The 15,089-nt window shown below is 41.1% G+C and overlaps 2 protein-coding genes across 3 annotated transcripts; one reads left to right on the plus strand and one right to left on the minus strand.

Annotated features, from left to right (window-relative positions):
• The first annotated feature begins 455 nt into the window (after nucleotides 1-455).
• Nucleotides 456-9,997, plus strand: kbtbd13a (kelch repeat and BTB domain containing 13a). 2 transcript variants are annotated; one of them, XM_081709998.1, is made up of 3 exons: nucleotides 456-973; nucleotides 6,740-6,876; nucleotides 6,980-9,997. In XM_081709998.1, exons 1-3 carry the CDS (start codon nucleotides 629-631, stop codon nucleotides 7,182-7,184), a joined length of 687 nt encoding a protein of 228 aa, XP_081566124.1. In that variant the 5' UTR covers nucleotides 456-628; the 3' UTR covers nucleotides 7,185-9,997. The 2 variants fall into 2 exon arrangements, with proteins under 2 accessions (XP_081566124.1, XP_026860299.1); XM_027004498.3 differs by lacking the exons at nucleotides 6,740-6,876; nucleotides 6,980-9,997 and having other exon boundaries at nucleotides 484-2,403.
• A 311-nt stretch (nucleotides 9,998-10,308) lies between these two features.
• pdcd7 (programmed cell death 7) lies at nucleotides 10,309-14,988 on the minus strand. Its single transcript, XM_027004505.3, has 5 exons — nucleotides 12,893-14,988; nucleotides 12,302-12,440; nucleotides 11,546-11,776; nucleotides 11,123-11,210; nucleotides 10,309-10,960 (listed from the first exon to the last, which is right to left on the minus strand). Exons 1-5 carry the CDS (start codon nucleotides 13,967-13,969, stop codon nucleotides 10,840-10,842), a joined length of 1,656 nt encoding a protein of 551 aa, XP_026860306.3. The 5' UTR covers nucleotides 13,970-14,988; the 3' UTR covers nucleotides 10,309-10,839.
• Nucleotides 14,989-15,089: the final 101 nt, after the last annotated feature.

Below are 15,089 nucleotides of genomic sequence, written 5' to 3' on the forward strand. Positions count from 1 at the left end.
TGCCACCGTTAAGTACAGATTTTAGTCTACAGCAGTTTCACAGAAACAAATCTCATTTCAATGTACAGAAGATGATAAATTGCTGTAATTTACAGCAGGTGCTGCTTCAGATCAGAATGACAGTTAAAAGAGGCTACCCAGCACATAACCCCAAAATCTCTCCCAGAAAATGCTTTTCCCTAAAATTAGGCCACTTGCTCAATCACATATTGCAAGGGGAGATATATAGCACCAGTCCAGATTTGTATTTTGAGCGAGCACATGGGAAGACATTTGGAGTGTGTCCCTGGCCTTCATGATATTCTCATCCCAAGCCAAATGCATGCCCTACAAAGTATCAGATTTACATTCTCTGCATGTCAAAAGGTAATAAGTCACGAGTGAAACGGCTGCACAGTAAAGTCCCAGCACCCTGCCTCTGCGTTCTACACACCTTATTTTAGCTCTCCCCAAGGCCACGCATTTCACTTCTAAGTTTAGCCAACTTTATTCCTGTAGCTGTTAAGGGAAACACAAACAGTGGATACTCCAGTCATTGCATTTGTCTGGTGCTGCTGCCGAGCAACCCAGCTCACCAAAGATTTCGTGTTTTGTTTTGCAGATTCATTTCGTGCCCTCCAAAGTTTAGATGAAAGTCACCGATAGCAGCTTGATGGAGCCCAGCAGCTGTGCCGGCTCAGGCAGTGAGGCTATGAAGCTGGTCGATCAGGCTCGTGCCTCTGCAAATACTGTATTAAGAGTACTGCTGGATGGGAGCATTTTCGAAGTGGACAAAGCGCTCCTGGAAGACAACTGTGAATACTTCCAGGCACTTTTCCAATCAGGAATGAGGGAATGCCAGCAGGAGGAGATCTGCCTGCAGGTTGTGAGTGCTCATGGCTTTCTGGTGGCACTTCGGGTGATCCACGGCGAAAGACCCATCCTCAACGACGACGAAATTGTCAAAGCTGTGGAATGTGCCGCCTTCCTTCAGGTGAAGCCTCTCATCAAACATCTCATAAACATCATCAATTCTGATAACTGCTTCCTCATGTACCACTCAGCTGCCACTTACGGCTTATGGCAACTTTTTAAAAGCACCGCTTTGTTCATTCGTGACATGCACCAAGACCTAAAAGAGGACATGAGGTGCTTGCCAGAGGAGCTGATTAATTATGTTGAGTCTCTAATTCCTAGTACATATGTTATTGTTGGCACCCACTCTCCTACCATTGAGCTGCTTCAGGACTTCATGAGGACGGTATGTTATCTTGACGAGGATGAAAAAGATTGGAAAGTCCTTACTCACTTACCACTCACTGCTAGTACAACCATGGCTGGGGTTACAGTCCTAAATAATAAGATCTATATTGTTGGTGGAGTGTACGACATTAACAATAAAATTGTAGACTCTGGTTACTGCTACGATGCGACCTCTGATACCTGGAGCACATTTTCCAACCCACAACAGCCTCGTTATAACTGTACACTGGTGGGACATGAAGGTTCCCTCTATGCACTTGGTGGAGAGTATGAAAGAATTACTATGTCATCTGTAGAAAAGTACAATGTCTCCACAGATACATGGAGTTTTGCTGCCAATCTCCCAAGACCTGCTTCTGCAGTAGCATGCACCAAGTGCATGGATAGGATCTTCATCTGCCTCTGGAAACCTAAAGATGCTACAGAGATCTATGAATACCTACCAGAGAGTGATGAGTGGATTCATGTCACTACACTCATAAGGCATCAAAGTTATGGACATTGTATGGTGGCTCACAGGGACAAGTTGTATGTGATGAGGAATGGCCCAAGTGATGACTTTTTGAGATGCATGATGGACTGTTATAATCTGACCACAGGCCAGTGGACAGCCATGCAGGGCCAGTATGAGAACAGCAAAGGAGCTTTGTTCACGGCAGTGGTGAGAGGTGATTCCGTGTTCACTGTGAACCGCAGAGCGACAGTTGAGTATTCCATTGAGGACAACAAATGGAAGACAAAAAAAGAGATGACAGGATTTCCGAGAATTGGCTCCAAGTGGGCTTTCCTCCTGAGATTGCCCAAGAAAAGCAAAGAACCTCTGGGAAAGCCAGATTTGACTAAAGGCCAAAATTCTGAAGTGCCCTCTGACCTTCCTACAAGTTCTTCTGTATGCTATTAATGCTATTATTGGCTATAGCATAGCCGTTTGATCATCGTTGCCTATTTGTGGCAATAAAACACTTCTTCCCTTTTCCTACTCTCTTTATATAAAATGTCTAAAACTGAATTAGAATTGTCAAAAAGGAAAAAAACACACATTTTTCCCATCTACTGTCAACTTTCCCATGTGTATTGTACTGTGACTTTTGCAGCACACATCATCTGTATTTAAATTGAATTTGTTGTTATTTTATCATCCCAATAAAAAGGTAAAATTAACTATATGCCTTTAGAACCAATTAGAGGAAAATGTAACAGATTAATTAAAATAAAATTTAAACGTGCACTGTAAAGGTTTTTTTGGACATGAAGGCTGTGATTTCATTGCTAAAAAAAGACATACTGTATCTCAAGAGCAGAATTTCCCCCATATATCTACACAAAGAAGAAAACAAATGATTGTGAAAGCAAATGGCTTCTTGTCACATTATAGACAATCTCTAAATAACTCACAGAGACATTCATTCTTGCTTTGTAACTGCTGAAGAGAGTTTAGACATTACATTGTTAATATGAGGACATAACTAATCAGGCCACAAGAGAATCTCTTTCTGCTTAGCCATCATATACTGACAGTCTATCAACAGTATGTTTTCCAAGTCTGTTTTCCCTAAAACTATTGATTTAAACATTCTTTAAGATAAAACCCATATAAAAGCTTGGAAAACATCACAAAAAAAACTTTAGAAATAAGGGCTACTGAACTTGCTGACAGCAGATCTCTAAAGCAAATCTGCTCTGGTGGCAGAAAACAAGAACATAGTGAGCACTGTTTAGATTTTCTCTCTCATTATTGTATATTTTAAATACACTTAGAAGAAGCAAAAAGGGGAAATGAAAACTAAATGTGAATTGATAGTATAACAACCATATTAAATATCATGTAAGCTGTATAAAGTTACATTAATCTAGAGTGATATTTGTATTCCAAAAGTCATTCAAAACAAAGGGAACACCTTTTATATCTGTACATTATACAAGCTGCGTTCATATTTTCATGGAAAGCTGTCCCATCCAAGCCAGAGTTCAAAGTGATAATTCAGTGTACTTTGTGTACAAAGTTTGGTAGATGTGGTCAGATGATGCACGTCATGAGCTCCTCCAGGGCATGCGCACAAGCAGCACCTCTTTGAACGGGATTCAAAAATGCTTCACTGTCAAGGTTTAGTGGTAAAGAAGTCATTTTTGATGGTTAGCTTAGATCCTTTGCATACAATAATGAAAAAGAAAAGATCATAACAGTATAGCTGATGTAGCATGGTTTTTAACAGTGAGAAGAGATCTACCACCTTTTGATACTGGACTTTCAGTTACCTTCTCCTCACAGTTCTTAAATATCTCCAGAGTTTTATCATAGCCCTGTTCACACCTGTCGGTTGCATGCTACCAGATAGCTCAGGATCCACAGGAGAACATTGGTATGTCTGGGTATATCGCATCATTGCTATTCTGAACCCTTATACAGCACTTTAATATCTGAAAAGCCTTAGCCTGTAAACTGGTGATTTTGTAGATAACCATTGTGTTCAGAAAGCTTTTATCATATGCATAAATACAGACAACTTTAATCACCAAAATTATTCGCGCTGTTGATCTGGCTGCAGACCACTGGCTGAAACAGAAATCCCAAACACAGTTTCCTTGAGTTCATTTGGCACTGATGTCCACTGTACCAAAGGGGAGAAGTCTCACAGATAAACTTGAATGCTTTGAGTTCTACTTAAAGTCATCTGCGCATTTCATTTGGTTATGACACATAGGATCATAGGGTCATAGGGCAATGAAAGTTTAAGATTCACGAGATTGTTCTGCTTGATTCTGATCAATTCTGAATCTGTTTAATTGTCAGAGTCATTGTTTTGATACTGGCAGTCTGTCTTCTAAGGGCTTTCAGTATATTTCACCTTTCAACTTTTTTGCGTTTTGTTTTCCTAAGCCAAAGAAATATTGTTTTAACCTTACTGCCTTCTTTCATGGCATTTCAATAACTGCAAATAAGCACAAAAAAATAGATTTTTACTCGACCCACTTTTAACTGTTTTTGCCCATTACTCACCCCAACTCTAGTGTGATGCTGAGAACCAGTTAATAAATAGCAGGTTGTGGAAACTTTGGGGGGATATGGTGTCTATTTTTAATGGGTTATTTTTTCCTTGCCATCATGACTAGAAACAGATTAAATTAGCTAGAACCAGATGTTTTATCCTTACAGAGGAGTCTCGTTGAAATAGAGTGTGCCAGAAAGGCAAGTACATTAAAAAAAACAACAACAAACAAACAAACAAAAAAATGGCAACGGTAGCTAACATTACATAACTTGTGTCCTCACTGCAGAAAAATGCATTACATTATGTATTATTAATATATTCAATTCTACATTATATATCATGTATTATAGCGAGGATTTATTCATCAGCGTTATCAGACACAGGCTTTCATACTCCCCTGTACGGTGTCACTTCAAGGCCAAGCACAGGTAGCTCGTAAAGGTCAAAAGGTGACAAGGTAATGAACCTCTGTCGAAGCTTTAACTTGGGTACACAATTTCTAAATGCTTTAATAATTAAAATGTATAACATTTTATTTGAAATGAGTGATAATTTTTTTAAACTGATAGTTAACTTTACTCTTCAAAGACATAAATAGAACAACTAGTGGGAAAGGTCAATACACAGGAAAAAAAAAAGTTCGCAGAGGCATTCTGGGTAATGTTAAACAAAATCGCTTTGCAAAATGATAAACTTTCAGCTGGACCAAGAAAGGCTGTGTATTTCTCTCTGCAAATCCAATGTCTGCTTACACTGCACAAGTAATTTAGTGGGTAGCTCTGCAAACATCATCTACCACTGTCCATGTCTGAAGGACAGGCAAAAGAGACTCCTCACTGTATCTAACGTTCCATTCAGAGCCATGTCTGTGTACAGCATCAGCCATTCCCATTCACAGACATGCTCTGGGCATCGCTGACGGGTCTTCTGCAGGGTAACGATGGCTGTGCGTAGTGGCTAGCCCTGCTTGGGCACGGTTTTCTGCAGCTGCCATTCTTCAGGATTGAGAGCCGAGAGCAGCTCCGCAGAGGAGTCGCAGGGTGTGGCGTGGGAACCAAGGAGCTGCAAGGGCAGGAAGGGCAGGCCTGGAGACTGGGAGGGGAGGGGAGGGGAGGAGGGGAACAGTAACAACAATTCCTGTAGACGTCAGTGTCAGCCAGAGAGAAGAGTAGAGGAAACACTGCAATGCTGCTTAGTAATTCACTATAGAATAAGTGCATGGATGGAAACAGGCTGTTAGAATGGTGCTTTGCATAAATGAAAACAGTTTGAACATGATGTGTTAAACCACTCACTTTCATTTACTGAGAGGAGTTGAAACTTCAATGAGAAAGAGCAGGATGCATTTGTATAATCTCATACTGACCAGCATTGTTAATTATTTAAGATGACACTTTTATCCAAAGTGACTTACAATTATGACTGAGTACAATTTGAGCAATTGAGGGTCAAGGCTCTTGCTCAGAGCCAGGAAGTGGCAGCAGTAAGGCTTGAACCAGCAACCTTCTGATTATGAGCCAAGTACCTTAACCACTGAGCACTTGCAGTCCTTTAGCCTATAGCCTTTGGAGACATAGGTGCAGATGTGAGAGGTGCAGCTAATCTGCGAGTACTAAAGGTCTGTGGGCGTGGACTGGTGTCAGTGGGGGACTTTTATTTTATATGTTTGCTTCTGAGTAGTATATGCTGTTGGTGCTCGTCATTGGTCATATGGTTACCATGGGTTTTACTGTTACTTTTCAATTTCTTTATGTATTAAAGAAAATATATATTGCTGGTGTGAGACACGCAGTGCACTGTATATGAGACATAACATGAATGTGGCGTCACAGACATGGCCAGTTGACAGTGTTAGTTTAGACAATCGCCTCACTGTTGACCTTGAAACTTATCATTGCTGAGAAAGACATTTACCAGGCCATTCCATATGCTAACCCAAACAAACTTGCTGCAGCTTGGGAGAATGCCAGGAAAAGACTTTACACAGGCTAATATTAGCCAGTTCATCTTTAGTGACATTTGAGAAATGTGGTCTGATAAAGAAATAAAAATTGCAGGCAATGTCAACTGAATTAATAACACTGGTCGCTCAAAGAATGATTTCACAAAGAGCTGAAATGACATCAATCCTATTAACCACTAAAGGTCTACATGTTAACCACAACAATAAATACATTTAAAGTAGCTTTGGAACAATTACTTTTCTGCCTCTGATTAAACCACCTATAGTGCTGTTAGTGCTATAGTTACTGTTCACATTTAGTTGTTAACTGTTGAACTGACAGTGAGTTTATATTAATATTGAGTGAATTAATATTAATTATTTACATTGCTGATATGTGCAACTGTAAAACAAAATTCAACATGCAGATTTCTAGGAGGTACAGCCATAAAAACAGTATAAAATGACATCATAATTTGATATTAAATAAACAAAAACATGAAAAATGTAAGTTATTTAAAGGTGTGTTTTTCTTACCTGTGGTGTGGGTGTGGTATGTCTGAAGGTGGAGGGGTGTTCCGACAGGCTAACTGGATACTCATGGAATGTGCCACTGTCATTAGCTGTATCCTGGATTTTTCGAAAGTTACTTGAGAGCTCAGACTGCCAGATGGTTGTCCGCTGCAAGGTGAGAGGTCGCAGGTGAGGAATTTTGAACAGCATTGAGAGCACAAATCTTTCATGCCCAGGCTGTGTCTTGTTAATCCCAAATTTCTCCATTTTGCTCCTTGATATTCTGTGGCAGAAGTTTCCCCATTATCAGAATAGCTGTTGGAAATGGTGAACTTCACACAATCGATCATGGCCTGGTAATGCGTCTCGTTCAGACTTCAGCTGCATGGACAAGGAACGGACTCCCAGAAACTGTTGCTCCAGCCAGTAGCTGTGCTGCTCTCCTGAGGACTACTGAACATCATCCAATATGGAGGACAAGTTGCTGCCACCTCTGAGGGTGAATGGGGTATGCAAAGCCCACTGGAGTAACTACCCTGCAGACCCTGTACACCAATGAGGACCCTGTTCTCCAAGCTAAACACAATGTCAAAGCAAGAGACTAAGACTTAGATGTGCATTCTGCATAAGCTTTACATATCTGATAGCGCTAATTAAGATTTGTATCATGTGATGGACACCGTCACTTAGGAAGGTTAAATGAGTGCTCTGGCTAGTATGGCAGGGAACTGGCTCTTTGGTGCAGTGGTCAGAGATCATGTTTATCTCCTGTAAGTCCTGGGTATGGTGGCCGCCTTTAGCCTTTATTACATCTTAGACAGACACAGTATAAATTAACTGATTAACCTAATTTTAAAAAAATTGGCCCACCTATTTCAACACCTAACTGGCATCTTGGGTTTTAGGCACATAATATACCGCTAGCATTTGAGTGGAGCAAAATACCTACAATATTTTGTTAAGAATCCAGTGTTTGAAATGATAAATGGAGTGTTTTATGAACCTTCCTTGTTTCCTGTGTGAATTTTCTGTCAACGTGCCAATGCATATAGCAAAGCATTTATCTGAAAAATGCAGTTTTGTTTTCATCACTATTATAGATCAAAGAGCTCACTTAACATTCAACACAAGCCCAAACATTATGCAACAAATCTCAGCCCATTCATTCCACTTGAATATAAGCAGGTACAAAATGTTGGTTCTGGATGGACAAAAGAAAATAAATGTGAACTGAAGGCTGTGCAGTGCTGCTCATTCCCATAAAAGGACCTCATGAGTTCATTTCTGATCAGATAACAATCACTGCCACTAGCCCCCCACTCAAATTAACAGCAAGGTTTTTCTCCTTTAAAAGCCCTTACTCTGAATAACATAATCTTATGAACTCAGAGTGCGATTGACACCAAGTGAATAGACCCACAGTACAATCTAGTGTCAACAATGATCATCAGCCAACAGACTTTTTATGGAGAAAGTCTCATGTTCTGATATTAAGTTAAACCTCATGTTTTGGAGTAATTACTTTGCAGCAACTGTATATAACAGCACCTTGGCAACCATGTTAAAGGTAAACCTCTGATAATATCACATTGACCGCACATGGGCAGAGCAGAGATCACAAAATGCTGGCAGAGTAACTGCACGTTGCATAAGAAGGATGACTGAGATGGAGATACCCTTATACAGATGAGTGATCCATCTGTTTTCCTGTAATGCTGTTGTTCTTAATGATAATTACATTAGGGGAGCAAACTGTCAGAGCCAGCAGATGTTCTAATTCAATTACAGCGAGCCTACACTGAGGTCAGAGCTACTTTGGATGTTGAGGTAAAATATCTCAGAACCTCTGAAAACAGTCCAAGAACAACGTCCTTTGAGGAATCACCATTTCAACGTTGGGGTGACAAACTAATTTACTGTAGGAGACTCTATTCCATCCCCACGTAATCCAAACTTTATTGTGCTTTGTACAAATGCCTGCAAAATGCTGAAAGTATAAATGTAGAGTGCAAAAACAGACCAAAAATATCTGATATCAGTCTGTCAGGGCAAATCTAATACACTATCTCAACTGAGGGGTGACATGTTGGACAACCAAGAGTCATGAGTGTTGTGATTTCTCCAAGCTCTGTATCCTGGAGGATCTTCTTTGACCTCGTCTTGAGATCCCAGTGGAATATTCAGGGGCAGTCATCCAGATAAGCCATTGTCTCACTGGATAAACAACAATCTACAGACCATCTAAACTGAGATAAGTCTGACAGTGAAACTTGGATTGTTAAATTTGAAATCTGCAGTGTGTTGACAGAAGAACTGGGAGTTGTTGCCCTTTCTTCCAGATCTGGAATACGTTTTGGAGATAGTTTGGCCCTGTCATAAGAGATCTGGATTGCGGAGGCTGTTTGGAGAACAGTATACAAATGGCAGAATCTGTGTGGGGAGTGATTAGGCCAATAATCTCTCAGAGTTGACCTAGTGGAATAGACGGCAGTGTGCCGCCAGCCATCAGGCATCGTCACAAAGCCCATGGAAAAGTGCCAGGAGATCCACTCATCCCAGACTGCCTGTTATGCTGCCTCAAAAGCACCCAAAGCAGATGGTGCTAGACTTTTAATACCAAGCATGGATCTTAGTTGCCAGATGTTCAGTAAGGTCTTAAGTTGTTTTCCTCCTTGGGAAGGCTGGATCAGTGGGACCTTCAAGAAGTCAGATGGTGTGCAGCTCTTCATCTATAAGGGAGGTTTTTACATCCAAGTCATACTGACGCAGTGTGGTCCAAATGTCAAGGCCTGTCTGTGACATGCAGTTATAAGAAATCTCATCATATGGAAGATAACCCAGGATGTGGTGGATCTTTCAGTATGCAACCAGACTGTTACAAGGCTATTGCAACTACAGCTAAGCTTAACTATACCAATAATGTATTCTGTTCTGACTCTACGTTTAACTGACATTCTGACAAAGTCTTACTTCCAACTGAGATTGTAAATTGTTTGTAAATGTTTGAAATCAGGCTCAAATATTTATTCCTAAAGTAACACAACATTCTTATTCTACATTAAGGGTGTCATCATCATATAAACGCTATTATACAAATTTAGGTACCCAACTTCAGGCCACAATTCAATCATTTTAATATGCACTGTCTAGACAGAAATAACACCTGGTTTACTATATTTACGGACAAAACTTGTCAAACTTTATAACTTCCTGGAGGTATGCTGAAACTTCACATTTTAAACAAAAAGCCCTCTATGCTTACACCAAGCCTTACATAAAAAACTTTGTACATCTCAGCCAATCAGTGCCCTCCATGAATGTCTGCATCACTCATAATTAAATGGGAAAGTGCAGGCTTTGAAGATGTACTTTGGCACAATGTAGCAGTCAGACCATTACTTGGAAATATTACACAACCCCCCCCAGGAAAATGTGCATCACTGACCCTTGTTTTCCGTGCTTCCAAGCATGTGTGGTCTCAGAACTGTGGAATATGTGGTTACTAGCACTGTGTGGGAATTAGGACAGGCAGGTATTACACCACTAATCCACTGACCTAACACCACATCAGCCGTCTACTATAACACCATAAGACCTTATATTAACAGACCCTTAAATGACCACATTTAAAATAATTTTATTAGTCTTTAACACTAAACTATAACACTGACAAGTTCATTTCAGTGAGTAATAATAAAATAAAAAACAAACATTCATCTCTAAATACTCTACCTTTTAGTGGCCACATTTAAAAGCCACAGTAAACAGTTCAGAGAAAACCACTGCGTAGATGCCCAGCTAAGTGTGTAATCGCCAAGGTTCCCTACAGATCAGCTTTGAACTTCCTGACCTGATCATGCCTGAAATGAGGTTTTGTTAGGACCCAGGGCACTTAAATAGCACTGACTAAATGCTAATGGAGTATTTATCAGCAAACAAATTGTAGCCCTTTATTTCACACTCCACTCAACAGGGTACAAAACAAATGCATCACTCTCTTCAGCTCACTCATCTGTAAAGACGGATACAACTGGTGTCATGATCAACTCCTTTTCTTTTTTTTTTTTATAGCCCTCTCTTTGCACGGTGTCACTAATATTCAGCAGTGAATTGGCAGCACATCAGCTGTCAGAACCAGTTTGCTAGAGTGCTTCACTTGTCCAGAGCAGTGGCCCAGACATCATCTGCCGGAGGGTCTGGAAAAACCCAGCCCTGCGGAACTGAGGTGCCCTCAGGATGATCTTCGGGAACCAGGAATTGATCCCACTCTCTCCTGTGAAGAGATGAAAGTGGAGGAAATTAAATTTCCGATGAAAAATATATGGTATTTGAAGAGATAGTGTTGAATCTTGGCAGATTCTTAGACAAAAGAAGGTGAATTCAGGGCACAAGTGAAATGCTCATCATAAGAACGTTAAAACGACGGGTTCTTTACCTTATCTGGATAAGGGACGGCAGAGAGTGCTCCGCTTGTGTGTAGTATTCGTAGAAAGGTTGAAGCGGATGATCAGGAGGCAGTTCAGCTGTTGGGCATATAAGAACCATGCACATATAAGCACCATATAAGAACCATGCACATATAAGCACCATATAAGAACCATGCAATCCACACAAGCATGAACAAAACTACCCAACCACCCACACCCTGTCCTCGGTGACCCAAAGGCACACTTGGATCCCTGCTTTCGCCTTTACAAAACCTTCCGTACAGGAAGCCAATACATCAATAACCATACTCCGGTGGTTAGAAGTACCATTCAGAAGTTCAGACCCAGGCGATTAGGTTCAGGCTTCAAGCAATCACAGCCTACCCAAGCTCCTCTGTGTGATGCCGGAATGACACGAAGCTGTCTGTTACCTCCAAACAGCATGGCGTCTATCTCCAGTTTCCTGAGCAGGAGTCTTTCCTTCTCTTTCTTCAACCGCTTTTCCCGCTCCCGTCGCCGCTCCTCCTCCTGCTCGCCCTCCAGCATCACCCGCAGAGCTTTCTCCTCGGCCCCGTATATAGCCGTGCGTTTCCGGATCAGACCCCTCAGCCGCTCCACGTGCCGCTCGAACACTTCGTCACACTCCTTCTCCGGGAACATACCTTCCAAGGAAAACACCACATCAAAGTTGAGCGCTAAAATAATAGTAAATTATCTTCTAATTACAGTTTCATTTAGGAACCACTTAAATTACATTATGGATAACCCAATTAATTAATTAATTAATTCTCTAAGTTAACTAATAAAAAGCATAAACAACACGATACAAACATTTACAGCATTTGTCACATGCTCTTATTCATAGTAACTTACATATTTGAGTACATACTGTATATTTTAGTAGACATTTTATCTTCATTTTGGCTACTGATCAAAGTTTTCAAAGTGAAAATGTTACACTAGCAAAAAACTGGCCTACCAGCTGGAACTGAATTTACCTTACAATATGTTGTTTATTCAGTCCTTATATATTTTAAGCACAGGACATGGATAATTTAAACATAAGTTGACCATAACAAACTATATAAGGTTTGTCATTTCCATCATCAAGCCTCTGCATCAGAGCACTCCTGTCTATATTGGCTGGGTCAGTAGCGCTCTCAATAAACACACAGACTGCTGTTTACCCTTCCTGGCTGCAGCCTCTTTGCGGAGTTTCCTCAGCTTTTCCAAGGCCTTGAGGATGTCCAGCATTCTCTTAGAATCGGCTTGTTTCTTCCTCACCTCTGAGAGAACCGCGTCAGCCGCCAGCTTTAGCTCTCGCTCCTATTATGTAGCGATAGAAACCATGAGCACACCCGACCTATCCGACACATCAGTCCGCTCGGCCTTGGGCATTTTATTCTCGTCTCAGATTTCCAGAATGTGCATAAAAATATGCCCCTAAGATTTCAGATGTAGGTTATATATAGTGAAAAATGTGACATGACCAAACGCTGTATTAATAATTATGCCTGAATTTTCTCAAATTGGAAAATGAAGGTTACCAACTGGTAGAGAGGGTCAGTTTTCAGTTGCCTTTATGGTCTCTGGAATGTAGCAAATGAGCAATGAAACAGCCAGTGTTCTGAATTACATGCAGTCCAGAAGCCAAACACTTGCAAAACTCCGGTCACCGTCGACAACATCTGATAAGTGCATGGGCCTTATCTGATGCCCGTTGTTTAAAGGAAGTGCGCCCTCTTCTGTGTAAATTAAGGAATCGACGCGTAACTCACCCTGTTCTTTTCTTCCAGTTCTTGTATCTGCTTAGACTGGTACTTGTCAATGGCCGCCTCTCTCTCTCTCGCTCTAGCCTCCCGCTCTTGACTCTCCTCCGTTTGCTCAGCTTTCCTTCTACGCATGCGCGCGCGTTTCTTTTTTATCTGTGTCAGTTTTTTCTTGACACGGCCGAAGGATTCTGGATCCCGAAGAGCGGTCAGTCTTTCTTGTAAGCGGTTTTTTAGCTCCATGGCTTTTGAGTACGAGACAGTCCAAGCACTTTCGTTGTCCAAGTTATTTTTTAATGTTTGACAGACCACGGAAAGTTCGGATATCATTTTTACAGTACTATACAACTTCTCTCTGAAGTCAGAGATAGACTGTGTTGAAGCAGTATACGTCTCTACTTCAGGTGTTTTTCCTCTTCTATGCAAAAAACGTTTAATCCACTGTTCGTCTTGCATTCTCTGCCTTGCATCTTCATTGGATATTACTGACGTGTTTTGGCTGTTTTCTTTGTTCTGCGAATTACCCGACCAAGAGCCCTGTAATGGCTGACTTGAAAAACCGCTGGATGACTTGTAGTCTAGACTGAAATTCGGACCGAAGTTGTCCAAATTACTACTCAGCTGAAACCTAGACTGGCACGATGATATCCCAGCATTTAATAAACTGCGACTTTGTGCAAATTGTCCTCTGGAATAGCTGTCACAAATATTCGGCTGATACACTCTACTGGCTGAATGTGGCCAAGACCCCGTCTGATTTTCGTTATGCTCCGCGTGTATGGTTGCCTGGACGGGTCCGTCAGAAGCCGTTGCTCCGTGAATGCGAGGCAGCTGCGACGTTTCAAAGTAACCTGGAGGCGGTCTGCTGTGATCGAAAGGCGGCTGCGGACGATACGGAGGTCCACTAAGTGGCATCGGCTGAAACGGAGGCCAGTGGCTGTGCGGAACTGGTGGAGGATGCTGGTAAACACTCCAAGGCAGCTCAGCTCCCGGGAGAAGAGGGACCGTGCCGGGTGGCATAGGTGGTGGTTGTCCCATAGTTGGCGGTGTTCCCTCTGAATAGTAATACTGCTGTGATGAGTCCATGTCCACGCAATTCTAAAGGAAATCGATGTGTACTGCTGAAGTGTGTTCCCTGCTTTCAAATTTAGCTAGCTGGCTAAGAAATCCGGAGCAACAGCAAACCTTTCCGGTGCAACTTCAAATGGTTTCCCTCTTTAACTTAAGCGTCGTTCGTTGGTTCCTAGCGAGAAGCATCGGCCGTTCCACTAACTTGCCGCTTGAAGTATATATATTTTTTAATAAATCCTGCATCACAAACTAGAGCAGAAACAGCGCATAACTCATAACTTGTCTTTATTTTGTTTAATGTTATTGAATATAAAATGTTAGTCCGCAAGTTAGAAAGCAAAAACTAGTGAGCATATTGCAAGGCCACAATCTGAGGTTTTAAACAAGTAGAATTGTAGAATTCAAAGTGCGGCTAGAGGCATGCTTCCCTGCTCACAGAAAACAAATGGTCGAAACAAAAAAGCAATGGCATTGCATTCTTCCCCAGAAAAACGATTTTATGATCATTGGTACCAAGTCTACCATCTCAGCTTATTCTGACCACTTATTTACTTTCGATGATACTCAAGTCAGTCCCTCAGCAGTTGTTTTAAACCTTGGTGTACTATTGGACCCTTTCTCTCTTTTGACTTACATATTTAATCTCTTATACTGTATTTTCTAATTTCCACAATATTGCTTGACTTCATGCTATGCTTTCCTTTAAAAATACTGAGATCCTGGTGCATGTCTTCTTTACATCTAGGTTAGACTACTGCAACTTTATTCTATGGTTTACCTTTTAAAACTCCTTTCTTCAGTATATTCAAAAATCTGCACTTCAAAAGTCCTGCAATGCCTTGCCCCATCTATCTTTCCAAGCGTCTACTTCATTATGCCACATCTTGCTGTTCCTGGGTTCAGGCTGTTCATTATGGGTGGTAGGTGTTTTAGTATTGCTGCCTCTACCCTCAAACGCTTTACACACATTTGTTCTTGTTACTCTTTCTACCTACAAACCCATCTTAAAACCTCTTTTCTCAAAACACCATTATTTTCTACTTGTTCAATTTTGTTGTTGCAGTTTATAAAGTAGCCTTGGATATGTGAAAGGTGCTATATAAATCTAATTTGTTATTATTGCCAACAGGGAAAT

This window comes from Electrophorus electricus, chromosome 3 (assembly GCF_041902795.1).
Source record: "Electrophorus electricus isolate QZ-2024a chromosome 3, ASM4190279v1, whole genome shotgun sequence".
NCBI classification, from domain to species: Eukaryota; Metazoa; Chordata; class Actinopteri; order Gymnotiformes; family Gymnotidae; genus Electrophorus; species Electrophorus electricus.

Coding starts and splice junctions, on each gene's coding strand:
- pdcd7 (XM_027004505.3), bottom strand. CDS start 13,969: ATGGACTCATCACAGCAGTATTACTATTCAGAGGGAACACCGCCAACT. Junction 12,441..12,892: donor AACTGGAAGAAAAGAACAGG/GTGAGTTACGCG, acceptor GCTACATAATAG/GAGCGAGAGCTAAAGCTGGC. Junction 10,961..11,122: donor CCGTCCCTTATCCAGATAAG/GTAAAGAACCCG, acceptor ATCTCTTCACAG/GAGAGAGTGGGATCAATTCC.
- kbtbd13a (XM_027004498.3), top strand. CDS start 629: ATGAAAGTCACCGATAGCAGCTTGATGGAGCCCAGCAGCTGTGCCGGC.